General features: G+C 36.3%; 1 protein-coding gene across 16 annotated transcripts in view; it reads right to left on the reverse strand.

Moving 5' to 3' along the window:
• The window catches only part of HERC1 (HECT and RLD domain containing E3 ubiquitin protein ligase family member 1), a 179,786-nt gene that overhangs the window by 69,250 nt on the left and 94,909 nt on the right, over positions 1–15,627 (reverse strand). For 11 of the 16 annotated variants that reach the window (XM_057303693.1, XM_057303702.1, XM_057303700.1 and 8 more), the window contains 8 exons: positions 10,003–10,271; positions 7,461–7,676; positions 6,647–6,767; positions 6,168–6,405; positions 5,819–6,012; positions 2,751–2,906; positions 1,613–1,719; positions 981–1,091 (listed from right to left, as the gene is read on the reverse strand). In XM_057303693.1, coding sequence (XP_057159676.1) covers positions 981–1,091; positions 1,613–1,719; positions 2,751–2,906; positions 5,819–6,012; positions 6,168–6,405; positions 6,647–6,767; positions 7,461–7,676; positions 10,003–10,271 — 1,412 coding nt within the window. Of the gene's footprint in view, positions 1–980; positions 1,092–1,612; positions 1,720–2,750; positions 2,907–5,818; positions 6,013–6,167; positions 6,406–6,646; positions 6,768–7,460; positions 7,677–10,002; positions 10,272–13,401; positions 13,468–15,627 lie in introns of all 16 variants that reach the window. The other 5 variants (XM_057303697.1, XM_057303696.1, XM_057303687.1 and 2 more) reach the window with 1 other exon arrangement.

Here is a 15,627-nt window from a genome sequence, read left to right on the forward strand (position 1 = left end):
TTAGGACCAAGCCTTGGGATACCCCAACACTTAAACAGAAGAGGAAGAACCAATAAAAGAGAATGAGAAGAAGCCACTGTACTGTGATAGAAGGAAAACCAGAAAAAGTGTGGACTCATGAAAACCAAGAGAAAGATTAAGGTAGCACATAAATGGATTTAAGAACTATTCAGGAAGTAAAATCAATGAGGCCTAGTGACTACATGGATGGGGTGTCATTAGGAAAGTCAGAATTCCCAAGAAAATACAGGTTTGGAAAGCTATGTGAATGGTGGTGCCACCAATTAAAAAATGGGACAGGGAGAAAAGTATAAAAGTTTGATGGGGAGACACCTGGGCTGGCATTTAATTTTGGAAGTCACTGCATATAGGTGAAAATGGTTCCAGGTATATTCTAGACTGCTGGAAAAGGTTACGACTATACCTCTGAGGGACAACAGAGTTTGGGATGGAGGAAAGGAGAACGTGGCACCAAAGAAATGCCTCTAGAGGGAACCAAGGTTTGGCAGAGGAATGGAGATGTAGGAGAAGGCAGTATTTCGAAAACAACAGAAGGCTAGAGTTTCCCGAGGTTGAGCAAGATGTGGACAAAAAAGTGCATCCTATATTTAGCAATTAGCACTTACTTTTGTCATTTAATTTCGATGCTTTGATGGAAGGTCAAAAATTGAGTTGAAGAGATAATGAGAACTAAGGAGTGGCTTATAAATATGTATAAAATCACTCTTCTGAGAAGCTTAGCAATGAACGACAAGTGAGAAGACATGGGAGGCTTCTTCGGTAAAAAAGTGATTTTGGGGAGGATGGGAATGAGATATGTTTATAAGTTGAGAAGAAGGAACCAGTGGAGATGGAGAGAGTGCAGAGAGAATATGGAATAACTGACAGAACAAAGTCCCTCAGAGGAGAAGGAGTCCAGAGACAGGAGACAGGATAGTCACTTGTGCTGTCTAAAATACCTTTTTGGAAGAATCACTTACCTGTGACTTTATTTCTTGTTCTTTTTCCTTTATCTGAATAGCATGTTTTGCCTGAGCAATGGGTGTCTCCCACATACAGTCCGACAGAAGGGAAAAGAGGCGTTCAACAACCTATTTATTGAAGGGAAAAGAATGATGAAATTTGTAAAAGGTAATTTTAAGTAATCATACATGTAACTGTGACTGTAATATTAAGTCAAATGTGAAATTTTATTATACCAATGTCCAAGCTACTTTGGGTGGTTTTAAGTTAGATATCCTTTCTTAGAAGGATCAGTTAACCCACCTTCTAGTAGGTTCCATTGCCTTCATGCTTCCTCCCTATATGGACCTCTCATGAGGCCATGCAACCTCACACACTTGTCTCTCTAGAGGCCCGAACCTAGCAAAAAATTCCACAGATTTTCCTTTCCTTCTGACCCTCCAAGTATTCACTATTCCCCTACTCCTCACACCCATAAGCTTAATTTCTTTCTCCTTGCTTGGAAATGAAATAATAAGGCAATCTCAGAAGCAGAAGTTTTACTACTGTATAAATGACACATTTACAACTAGAGAGACTATAATTTAGATTTTGGGTGAATTATGTTACAGATATGAAAAATATCTTCAATAGCTTAAAGAACAGAAACCTGAGCCATCTGATCATCTTCTACACCGGATTCACAAGCTGGCAGAACAGCCTCAAGGACGTGAAGTGCAAGGAGCCTCGTTCTTAGGTTACCAACTAGAGGAATACCTGGGAGGGGGAAAAGACATTTTTTTATTATCAGTGTGACTTACATTCAAAGTGTAAATGAACTTCCTGAATAAAAATATCTCAGGCTCATAAGCATTTATGGCTGAAATGGACTACACTTCAACCTATTATCACAAGAATTCTGGACTCATCCTACACCCATTAATGTACATGAATATTCATGTTTATATCTCAGTTTTTATGTATATATAAGATTTATTTATTAGAGAGAGAGGGAGAGAGAGGGGGGCACGTGTTTGTGGGGAGGGGCAAAGAGACGGGGAGAGACAATCTTAAGCAGACTCCTAACTGTGGAGCCCGACGGGGGGCGGGGGGACGCTCAATCTCACAACCCTGAGATCATGGCCTGAGCCAAAACCAAGAGTGGGACGCTTAATTGACTGCACCACCCAAGCACCCCTTTATTTTTTTTAAGATTTATTTATTTATTTTAGAGAAAGAGAGAGAGCACCCATGCGTGGGGGGGGCTTTCTATGTATACATAAAGGGAATAGCACTATCATAACAACTGTGCCAGGTACTATGTTATACACTTCATACACATTAACTCTGTTGATCTTCACCAACCCTACATCATACCCGTTTTACTGATGAGGAAACTAAGGCTGAGAGAAGTGAAGTAAGGTGACCATAGCTCAGCAGAAGAATTTTAAATAGGTCTGTGACTCTCTAAAGCTCGGGTTTACCATACTCTTTCATGGCTTCTTCTCCATTAATGCCCTGACCGCCTCCCAGAGATTGTCAGGATTAAGGGGAAGTGAACAGTTTGTACGTCTCTAAAGTAAGCAAAGGCAGAGGCAGAACAGTGATGCTCATTCCATACCTACTACCACAACCATCAATTTTTACTTCTGAAATCAGATTTTTCTTTTGATCAAGTAAGTACTCAGAAAATAAAAGTGTTGAAATCGAGGTCAAAATATCCAATGCTGTTCCAGTCCGGCACTATCTGAATGAAATACGCGTGATGTGTAAAAATACTCCTGTGATACAAGGCAAAGGTCATATACCTGAAGAACACTTCTGAGATGCTATATTTAGAAGCACTTCTGTCCATTTGGGGGAAGCCATTTTTGATTGAATTGCTTTTGAAGATACAACTCTGCGAAGAAAAACTAAAAAATCCCCCAGATGCAGTTCGGCTGCATGTTGTTTCCTAAGAGCAGCTGAAGAGGGAAGAGACAAGTTTACATTACAACCAAAAATCAACAGGAAAATGTCTTATATCAAGTAACGTGTCGACTGCAGGAAGTCCAAACTTAATTAAAAATTTAAGTTGTCAATTAGCTGCTGAATTTTTAAAACCTGAAGAACAGAACGGGGAAAGGTCAGAAAATAACGCCAAGCTTAAAACATTTTGTACATTTGTGTACAACAGTGAGGCTGCTAAAGTATGTGTATTTGGTTTTGTGCGTTTTTTTATAGCTATGAGAACAAGAGTTATCTATTCAAATCTAGAGTTTTACTAGGTAGAATCTGAAGGAAACTGTCGGTGAACCCCCTTAAAATTGTATGGAAATTGTGTATTTGCTTAGTAAAAGAGTTCACAAACTTGGATCACATTTTTAAAAAGTCCATGATCTCCCCCAGCCAATCAAGTTAACAATCACATCTCTAAAAAACACTTTGTGCTTTCAGATTCTACAAAGAAACAAATTTCTAGGCCTGCGTCCGATGTGCCTGAGGACTAACTCCATGTATAAAGATCTTTCATACAAACGCGCCCTAACCAATCTTCCTAGTTTTTCCACCGGCATCAGTACCAGACTCTCTCTCGTCCTCCCTCATAGTTTCCCTCCACTCTGTGCATTTTGAGGCCAGAGAACTATCTGCTCTTCCTGCAATACACCATGTTCTATCACCATCCAACACCTTTCATACCCTCTCAGCCTGGCAAAGTCCCACTCAAGAGTCAAGGGGAAGAAGGATGCCAGTGAGGCAGTTGCCCAGAATGTCAATCTCTAAGGGGCACAAAACCATACAAAATCCTAACAATCTAAAGGCAGGTATACACAGCACTCCTCTCAGGAAGATCCTGGCATGTCAAATTAAGGAATATACAGACAAGTCACTTTAGAGGGAGACCCCCATCCCAAGGACCACACTTAGATGGCCAGGAATCTACCTTCCTGTCATAACTGGAGGACTTCTGTTCTGCTGAGATGAGTACGCAGGTCTATGACAGAACTAGAACGCTGGTGATAATGAGAGACCATTGTACTCTTCTGCTACAATTCCTCTACATGGTACTCTAAAGGTCTTTGCTTAAATGCTAATAAGCAAATATTTTAATAATATCAGTTTGAAGAATATAAAATTATTAGCCTGCCCTGGGTACCCACGTATCACTCCAACCTTGTTCGTACACATTCCTTCAAAATCCAGTTCAAAAGCTACCTCTTCTATGTGGCCTTCTCTCTGGGTAGAGATCCTTGGGAAAATCTCTTTTATGAGGCCTCCGTCCTACCCCCCTATCCTCACTCCCAGCAAGTTATCTCTGTAACAAGACACTAAATTAATTAAGTTAACTGAAGTTTGGAGGCCTTAAAAATAAAGCTGGTTGATACACCTTGGTGATTCAGTTTGTTTCAGTAACAATACTATATTTGAAATGAAAGGTACACCTTACTTACTTTCAGTTAAGTATTTTATAGGGTTTGTGGGGTTATTAAACGCTGACCACTGTGTGTGACTAGAGTCAGTCTCACTCCCAGCCATCCCCATGAATAGAGAGAGTACATCAGCATTCTCTCTAGGATGACCTGAGAGGAATGGATGTGGATTCAGTCTGCTGTCACGCCTGCCGAGATTCACTCACGGAACGGTTTCTTTCTTTACTGGATATGGAAGGGCCCAGTTTTCCTGGGGACCTACAGGTTGAGAAGTAGCTCTATTATGTCTTACTTGCTGTTTGTACGTACAGTATTCAGCACAGAATGGTGAGAAACTATTACCTTAACCACCCTGCATTCCTCACTGGATCTCAGGAAAACAGGAGGCGGCATCAAAAGCTTATGTTTATCTTACCATGTCTTGTGAGTCTGCCCATGCTCTTTGTCTCAGTCCCATACTCTCTATACGAACAGGGAGAAGGAATTTGCCACAGGTTCAGCCTCCGAAACCAAAAGTTGGTCCTTAATCAGACTCATACATCCTCCTAGATTCTGACTTAAGAAATTTAGCTCTTTCTTCTGAGCTTCTTGTATTATTACACTGTAATTACTTGTTGGCATGTCTGCCTCTCTCATTACCTTAGAAGGTTCCTGAGGGCAGAGACAATGTTTTATCATTTTTCTATCACAGGGTATTTCCTCTATCCACTCATCTACCTCACAATATTATTTAAATATTACTTTATCTAATTTTAGTATTATTAACGATTTTAACAGAGAGGATTTTAAGGGCTCCCAGAGTTTATTATGGTAATAAGACATGGTAGTTTTGCAAAAACCTTTTAAACAAATGACCAATTTTAAACTTTTATTGCTTAATTATGCAGCAGACAAAGGTAGCAAGCACTTCTGCTCCCTGCTGTTCAGGGTTTAATTCTACCGAAATACAATATTCACTATAGTTTTTTAAAACTATGAGCAGATGGCCATATTATAGCAATGAAATCTATGACAATTAAATATAATAAGTTTTTTAGTGACCAGGAAACATAATAGCCTAGCAAGAAGTTCTGCTATTCTAATTCTAACCTAATTCCCAAATATGAAAACACTTAAGTCCAGACTATGATTAAAGATGGCTGTCAAGATCAAATGCTAAGAAAACATAACCTGGGAGAATCAGTGACCTAGAACCTCTGGATTCTAGACGCAGGACAGTCAAGAAGCTGAATCTAGAGAGGAAGCAATATGGTCACTGCATCAGGTTAACAGACTCTAAGGAGAGGAGATTCAGTCAGAAGCTCATCTAAATCATACATATTTAGAAAGAAAAGGGGTTTATAAATGAATTTAAAAAAATTCCTTCACGCCTCACAACAGAAAGAAGTCTACATTCTAATGATATTCATACAATGAGGATTCAATAAATGCTTGTGAATAATGACACAGAAAAGGGTTTATTCTACCTCTGAAGTCTTTCTTCTCAGTTTCTCCACTGGAGTCAACTTTTTTTTCTTCTTCTTCACCCTCTTCTCCTTCCCCTTCTCCAAATGAGGCCATAAGTAGTACGCCAGCTTGGGATAACAAATTCTTCAACTGACTACAGAGTAGGTCCAACAAGGACTGAACTACTTTGGGGCTCAGTTTATCAGCATATGTCCTATGTGAAGTAAGAGGGAAAGAACAGTGGTAATAACACAGCTGGGCAATTGTTTGTACTTAAACACATAAAGGAGATTAGGGGGAAATGGCAATTACTAAAATGTGAAAAGACTAGGTCCCATATAGTTCCACCGAGACATCTATAATGCTCACCCTGTAGTGATGGCTAGAATCTGGAGCAATCTTGTACTAGCCACTTTTAAAGCTGTGCTAAGCTGGGAAACTCCCGTCTTTGGCAACAACTGTAGAGGCTGTCCTAGCATGGTGTCTGTGCCACACAACTGCGACAAGACGTTTAGCAGACCAGTGGAAATTGCCAAGGAAACATCCACTGGTTGATAGTGAACACTCAGGGCAAAAACTGTAACCAAGAGGAGACGTTGCTGGGCTTCTAGAAAAGAAAGAAAAAAGAGAGAAAGAAAACTGAGAATTCTCTTTGAAGTAAACAAAGCATTTACTAAAATAAATCATATTCCAAAATATAAATAGTAACGTGGAACACTATTACATTTTCAAATATTTATTCTCTACCGGCAAACTGACCTACTAATGTTAAAACAAGATATAGAACACCTAAAGTATCTAGCATAAAATGTAACTTGCATCTTACATTTGCAGGGGCAGTTACTCACCAATGTGATGCTTGTTTGCTTGGAGAGCTCTCTCTAGAGTAGCAGATAATTGCTGATAAATCTTATGCACGGCCACCTGGATTTCAATCTGAATATTTCTTTTAGCGGCTCTGATCCCATCCTGAATTATATATAAAGATTTACTTTGCTATTAGTAACAGTAACACCTTCTACCCAAATAAAAATAATAGCATTTTATCCCACTCTATGATAAAGCCTGATGGTGATTTTTAATTATTCAGTGTATTTCAGTATATAAAAGTTTTATAATAAGTTTATACTTAAAAGCTTGACAATTCTTGATTCTATATAATCTCTCTCCTTTCCCACAAAGCAATTTTTCTTCTCTAAATATGGAAGACATAAAGACTACACTTAAAAAAATTTTTTTTCAAGCCATCAGGGAAACTAGGTAAAATGATCAAGTGTAAATGTAAATTCTTGAAATCCATCCTCGCAAACACCAATCCCTATCCCAAATTAGATCTATCTCTATCCGATTTCACTAAGGGTTAAGAAAACTGAGCCAGCAAAGAATCTAAAAGAACAACAGTAAAAATGGCCCACCTGATCCGAACTGTATTACTATTACCCAGGAAACTACACCAATGAGATATCTTTAAGAGTCATTTAAAAGTCTTTGTAATTTTAAACCTCAATCTTAAATACCAGAACATTTAGCATTATTAAACTGATTTTGTAAAAAAAAAAAAAAAAAAAAAAAAAAAAAACTTATATAGATATATACATATATACATTTATAATCTGAATGTACTGCAAGGTGTCATCCTCACACAACAGACCCATCACCCACCTGATAGTGATGCAATCGACCACTCTCTCCTTTGGCTCCTGCATGTCCCACAGTGCCTAAACCAAAACACCCTGCTAGAAACTGCAGCCTCACAGATGTGAGCAGTGTGGATGACTGGAAGCCTGAGCTTGACCTGCTTCCTGCCAGAGAGATGCTACCTTTTTCCTCCATCCCAGACAACAGAACGAGGATCTGGTGAAGTGCTTCTAAACGAAGCTTGAGAAAAGTAAAATAAATATATTTTAGACTCCTTCACTAGACTGAGACACAAAGGAATTCCAACACAGATAATATATTACTTAGCACACAGAAAACTGACATTTCTTAGAAATCTATTCTATTAAACATTTATTTTATTATTATGACTTTTTAAAATCAAAATATTTCTAAAAACTCTATAATTATACTTCAGTATAAAAGAGTCTACATAGGACAATGGGGAAAATAGATTTGGGTATAAGAGACCTAATTTCAAGGCCAGACTCTTCCACCTACTGTGTGATCTTGGGAAACTCATTTAACTTCCTGAATTTCAGTTTCTTCATGTGTCAAAAGTGGCTAATACTGTAGTACTTTAACCTACTCACACAGCTATTATGATGTTCATGAGAATAAATACGTGAAGGTTTCAAAACTGTAAGGTACTATGATTATTGCTTCCTTCACTTCTAAAAAAGTTATATAAAATGAATAATGTTTAATTCAAGAATTAGAAAAAGTATTTCTGAATGGTTTCTCTGTGATTCTCCTGAACATCAGGCTCTATCTTCCCTAGGAAGACAATACCTACCACTGTGGCCAATCAGCCTATCGTTTTTTTTTAATAAACTTTTTATTTTGAAATCATTGTACATCTAATAATTGTACAGAAGAGTTGAAAGATGGTACAGATGGTTCCTGTATGCCTTCCCCCTACCTTTTGCTAATGTTATCATCTTGGGTAACCATGGTACATTTATCAAAACTACGAAATGAACACTGGTACAACACTATAACTAAGCCACAGACTTTACCTGGATTTCACCAGTTTTCCCATAATGTCCCTTTTCTGTTCCAAGATCCAATCCCAGATAGCCTGTTGCATTTAACTGTCATGTTTCCTTAATCTCCTTTAGTTTGTGACAGTTTCCATCTTTCTTTTGGAAGAGCTGTTCATTTATTTTATCGAATGTCCTTCAGTTTGGGTTTGCCTGATGTTTTCTCATTATTGGACTAGAGTTATGGATTTGGGGGGAAATACCATAAAGTCCTCTTCTCATCACATTTCAGAGATGCATGATGTCACCATAACTTATTACTGATGATGCTAATCTCAATCACCTGGCTAAGGTAATGTCCGCCAGACTTCTACAATGTAAAATTACTCATTTTTCCTCCCTTTTTATACTCTGTAAGCCCTGAGCCGGTAAATCCAGCTTACTCAGAAAAAAGGGGGAATTAAGCTCTACCTCCTGGAAGGAAGAGTATTAAAGAATCTGTGTACAGGGGCACCTGGGTGGCTCAGCTGGTTAAGTGTCTGCCTTTGGCTCAGTTCATAATCTCGGGTCCTGGGATGGAGCCCCACATCAGCAGGGAGTCTGCTTCTCCCTCTCCCTCTGCCCCTCCCAGTGCTTGTGTGTATGCACTCTCTCTCTCTCAAATAAATAAATAAAATCTTAAAAAAAAAAAAAGTTTGTTTGTATGTTAAAACCAGAGTAATTAATAAATATTTTGAGGGAGATATTTTGAGGCTATGAAGACATCTTATGTCTCCTTGAAGTTTTGCTAATTTTAGCATTCATTATTATTACTGTGGTGGTCTAATCTAGCCCTTTTTATTTCTTTTATGTTTTTCAAAATAATTTAATGACAAATATGCCATCTATTTCTGTATCACAATAAAAGAAAAGACGCTTAACTTTATATTAACATATTGGAGATACTTATTTCCTAGTACACATGTTTAGATTATTTATCAAACATTGCTAAAAATAGAGAAAAGCTCTAACAAACTAAAGAAAGTAACTTTGTGTCTCCCAAACATTAATATCAAGTAGAAAAGCAGCAAGCAATGATTAGCTATGTTCATACAGTATTTTAATAACCCAAGAGGTAATTTTCAATACAACTATTTGATCTTTTTTTCACATAATTTTGTTAATGACATAATTTGAAACATCATTTTAAAGTATGGATTTTAGCATGTCTCTTATGAAGGTTTCTGCAATCTAGCCCTTTTTAAATGAAGACAAATAGGTCAAAACTGGAGGCTCTAGGAAGCAGATCTGTATGCTCACCAGCCAGTCTCACTCTGGTTTCTAGGAGACAAGGAAAGACTTATGATTAAAGTATCTTGTTCTAAGAGACGGCAATTAAAAATGTACTTCTGTCCACTTCAAACAAAATATTATGCTGTTTTAGTTATGAGAGTGACATCAAAAAGTTCAAGTGGAGGAAAGGGAGAGGGAAGGAGTAGAAGAAAAGTTTTTCCTACTATTGTGCATTCAGTGATTTGATTTAAGTTTCTGTAGTGCCTCACGAGGCATAAATATCAAAGACTTACTTCTGCCCTTAACTGCTGCTGTTCCATTGCAATGATGGAGGCCTGGGGACTTGTAGACATACTTTCCTCCGGTTCCTTAAAACCTGGGGCATTCCCCACATCTCCACTCACAAAGCTTACAACATTTTCAATCAAAGTGTGAACTCCCAAAGACTTGGTCAGATCAAAATCAGACTCAAAGGAGTACGAGGAGTTGCATAACCAGTCTCTGCTATGTTTCAGGCGAGCCCAAGAGTCACTCAGGGATTCCAACTGACTGTGCAAAGGACCTACATACAAACAGAACAAACATGTATCAATGACAACCAAGTAGAGCGTACATTTTGAAACTAGATGAGGGCTGAGTGCTGCTATCATACCAACTGGTGAGAAATGGACACTCATGTTTGAGTACATGCATGCATTAAGTGAATCGGAGCAAAATGCTTTGATAAAAAACAACAAACAAACAAAAACTAGAGCAATGTAAGAAAATAAAGGGAAAGCCCTGTTTGACGATCAGTGTCTCTGTAAGCGCTTTAGCAACACGCTGCCACAAGAAAAAGAAAGGCAGAAGCTGCTCTCAAAATGCTTAGCTTAAAATGCTCTGCAGTATTAAACCAGACCACCATTTATGAACAAAAAAGAACTAGACACTTGGGACACTGCTGGTAAGGCCTAATAGTAATAGGACTTCATCTGTTTTAATATTATTTTTGCAAAGAGTAAGTTAAGACTGAGCAAAGAGTCTACATATCTACAATGAAACATTACCAAAAAATGAATATAGAAGGGCAAGTAAACTTACACAAAAAGGAGACACAAACATCACCCTTTGGGTTTCATTAATATAAGGAACACTTTCACTGTGTCATATGCATATTTATTTCAGGTTGTGAAACTCCTATATAGAGGAAGCAAAGTTTCACAGACAAGAATATATGAGATTTACTGTAAAACGATATCTATTTAAAATTACCAAGTGACGTCACAATAGTTGCTCAAAGATATAATACCATTAGTTTTGCCGGTGGGCATTTTCTAGACTAAACAGACTAAAACATTAGAAAACAAATATGTTAATATGTTTGAACTCAACAACTGTCCCAGTCACATGCCAATATTAGCTTTAAATAAATATATAAATGTCCAGTTCTTACAAGCCTTCTTTTTTTTAATTTAATTGATCTCAGGTACATGAATTAGATTAATCATAATCCTTGGCTCATGATATTCTCTCATCATTGGTCCACACATGGCCTGCTTCTGTATTTATTTTTAATAAATGTGAACACAAGAACTAGAAAATTGACAGTACCTTGTATCTACCTATCTGTTCCTCTCTCCCTATCTCCTCCGAGCTAAGGCTGTCATTATCCCTAAGCTGGGTTTATCATTCCTTTGCTTTTATTAATGCTAAATATTGGTTTATCTTATATGAATTCATTCCCAAGACAAAGAATGTTAAGTTTTAGTGGGTTCTGACTTTACAAAAAAATATCATTTTATGTAAATTTTCTGGGCATACTCTCTTTCATCAATATAATACTGCCAATATTCATTCACATTATTGCATGTAGCCACAGTTCATTTGTATGAGTGCTGTATAATGTCCTATCATGTGAATATACCAAATTTCTCTACTAGGAATGCATCTTAAGGTACCCAATAAAATATGCATTCCAAAAATTATATTTGTTACACAACAAGATGAAAAAGATTTGGGAAGAGAACTACTTAAACACTAATGCCCACAGAGAAAACAAATTAATACAATATTGACTGCTCAACTTATTTCTGAATTACTACACTGGTGTCAGTAAAACCGCAGGAATTCAAAATCAGATGTAGAAATTCAGCTAATATTATAAAGTAACTGAAATAATTTATAAGCGTCCTACTAGAATAATTTTAAATGGTAATGAATATATGGTTTATCTGCCTTCCATGTTTCAGCAAGAATTCTTAAAATTAAAAAAGGCTGAATTTTCAGTTTTACTGAGCATAAAAAATAATCTGAAAAATTCCCCAAATTGTATAGCTGAGTATTTTTTCACATAAAATAGAAAAGAATAAAAAAATCCAAAGAATAATGTCAAGGATGGATAACATATTAAATTAAAAATGATATTTAAAGAATAAAGCAGAAGCTAATAAAAAAAAGGAATAATCATTTTCCATTTCTTTAAGCACACCAAATTCAGAATCTGGATATAGCCTTAACTTACAAATGACACTTTTTGGCTCTTTGCATTGAACTTCTTTGTTCAATAATAAAATTTCAGGATAAAAAGTTCTTCTGTTTTCCAATATTTACAAATTACTTTTCAAAATGAAAATAAAATGTACAATGAGCTAGTGTTAGAACCACAGAAGTAAAGGGGACCTTGAAGATTATGTAGTCCTCAATTTCCAACTGAGGAAGGAGAGACTCAAAAAACTGATCTGTTAAATTAATAACACTAATTCCTTAATTTTATGGTAGGGAGGCGATCTTGCATATTCCTGTTACTAATCGACATCACGAGTCTCTAGTCCATGGAAATGTCAACTGCCTGCCTACACAAAGGTTCACTGTGAAGAATATACAAAGAGTGAACTGCTTTAATAGACCCCAAAATGTTCTAGGAATGGGTGAGCAACCCATTCAAAACCTCTCTGCAAATTAAAGCAGGGGCTAAAGTTTTTGTATAAAGAGTCAGACAGTAAATATTTTAGGTTTTTGTGGGTCGTAAAGGTCTGCTACAACCACTCAACTCTGCTGTTCCTGTTGCAGCCATAGACAATACATGAACAGATGAGTGTGTGGCTGTGTTCCAACAAAACCTTATTTATGAAAAAAGGTAGCAGACCAAACTTGGCTCACTAGGCATAGTTTGCTGAACCCAGTGTAAAATATGCAACTTATTAGGTTTAAGACCCAATCAAAACTTTGTATGACTAAAAGAAAGAACAAGAAAACATGATACGAAAGCATTAGGATAAATAAATAAACAAATAAATAATCATAACCCAAATATTTAGGTTGACATAAAAAAATACTTTAAAACAAAAACTTACATTATGGAAATGAGAAATGAAAGAACTCTTAGTCTTTTAAAAAAAATTGTAACAACCTGATAACTTTGGTTTGTTCGATATTATTTGATCTGAATATAGGAAGTACTGTGTCTGAAAAGTACAACAAAAGCTTCTATAGAGTAATTGTGACTAAGACCAGTTCTTACTTAGTATTAATTCAGAGTCATCTACTATAAAAAGAAAATATAAAGTCCAAGAAAATTTTGAGATTGTTTACTTGTCCTTACAACTTTGGTTCTTAAATGGAATTTTCAAAATGAACATGGCAGAGCTGCAATACATACTTTATAAACCATAAAATATGTAGGCAAGCTAAAAGGGGAAAAAAATTAAACATGCCATCATGTACTTGCTTGAAGCTCTTCTTTTTTCTGGGGCTCAACTGGCCAAAAAGGAGTAAATACACTACCACACAAGAATCAGAAGACAAAAGGAGAAATTTGATACAGGAGACAACATTTACATTTGTTCTTCTTTATATAATCTAACTTGAAATGCATAGTTACAACAGCATTTCACCCAAACATGTTATACCACGAAACACACATGCTGATAAATGTTTCCAGTACTATTATAGCTGTAAACCCCTAACACTTTATTTAAAGACCCAGGGAATAAAAAAATCAAACCATGTAATATTTTAACTAAGAAGACTCCTGATGTTGCTTCTTAAATTGTTGCTTTGGGATCCCCACCATATTTCACTGCATCAGCTTCAGCTTCACTATGAAAACTGAAGTTAAATATCTGCGAAAAGGTATCTTTCAGTGAAGAATGAGCTCCGTTCTACACAACTACAGCAAGTCTTTTAAGTATTTATCAAAGTACCAAAATACCAACACATTTAACAGCTTTGTCAAAAATTCTGACAAGCTGCTATAAGAATTAAGTGTGTTAATATGTTTTAAGTGATCAGAACAATGACTGGCGTATATAAGCAGTTTATAGGTGTTTAAAGAATGCAAATGTTCTATTATCTCTGAGGAGCGAAGCAGAAATAATGTTTCACCTATCCCTTTTTAAAGTGATCTATGACTTTTTTTGGTTTTAGAATTTAACTTCCATGCCTCTAAAGAGCTGAGCAAGTTGATGGAGCTAAATTTATTTGCTCACTTTGCTCTACTCCCTCCTGTACGTGCTTACTTGGACCAACTATGGAATATTAACTGGAGTGAGGGAAGAAGAAGCAATCATCGCTCAACAGCATGAATCCTAGTATCTCCAATGCCAAATACTGAAATTACAGGCACTAGGCACTCCCAAGGAGAAGTCTTTGGAAGCACAGTAAGGGCAGCTGAAATGTGTATACAACCATTAACTGTTATTGATACATCCATTTAATTTTAGTAAATGGGACATAATTAGACACTTACCTCTAATTTTTCTTATTAGGTTTTTAATAACTCAGGACCACTGAGACTAATAATTACAAAAGCTATGTGAGGGGAAAAGTTTACATTTCCTCTTCTAAATATTGGAAAGGGGTAAACAAGTGTGTAGAAGAATTCTCACTTAGCTAGACATCTGCTTGTCCTTCGTAGCTCAAGTTAGAATCAGAACACCTAAATGGCCCCAAACAGTTCTCAGACTTGGTAGGTTCATTTGCCCAACTGAAGATAGGCATACTAAGACTTATAGCATCTGGTCCATATTGGCAATAAATAAGGAAAAAATAGGGTAGCTTATTTTACCATTATTTAAGGGCAAAACAAAACAAAAAACCCACCATGATCAGAAGGTAGTCACCAAATATACATGATCTTTAAAAAAATCCTTTCAAAATATATTCTCCTAATGTATTTTCAGTGTTTGTTTCTTTTAAAGATGGAAATTCATAAAAAAACTATTAAGTGTACATTTTCATTGTTTAATCCACAAGCTCTAGGATTCATGAGATTGAAAACTACTTATTTTTGCTGCCCTTCCTAAAATAGTACTTTTTCTACTTTCTAGTCACCTATACCTAGGAACAAAGCCATCAGATTTCTTTTACTCTGGGAACATTAAACTGTAATGATTACTAAGATAAACTGGTACCACATTAAGTGATATCATGAAAACTTATATAACTACTTTGCCTCCCTATTATAATTTCCTAAGTGGGTAATTAAAAAAAACTTTTCCCATGAGGTCCTATGTTTGCTTTTCTGTTTTCAACAAAATAAAGTTAAATTCCAAAAGGTTAACAGATTTTGGTACTACCTTGAGCTTTTTGGAGAAGGTAGTTTATCCACAAACAAAATTTGGATTAATGGCTTAATTCATTTTTATCTACTTAGATCTAAAACTACAAAAACTCCACATCTACTTACAGGGTAATAGTTTAAAAACTTGAATAGGTACCAACTCTAGGACAGTAATTCTGAAATGTTAGAGTAATTCCTCCTAAGTAATTTACACTCAAATTCTAGGTTATGCTTAATTCAAAGATAAAGATACCACTTTCTGTTTTATTCTGAACATTACTTTGCCACACGCTGTCATGGCTACTATTAGACTAAATCTCACATTTATATTTCCATAAACAAGATAAGGATTTGAGAGAAAAGAATAATTTTAGCTAAC

The sequence above is a fragment of the Ursus arctos genome, unplaced genomic scaffold (genome assembly GCF_023065955.2).
Source record: "Ursus arctos isolate Adak ecotype North America unplaced genomic scaffold, UrsArc2.0 scaffold_28, whole genome shotgun sequence".
In the NCBI taxonomy this organism is placed as follows: domain Eukaryota; kingdom Metazoa; phylum Chordata; class Mammalia; order Carnivora; family Ursidae; genus Ursus; species Ursus arctos.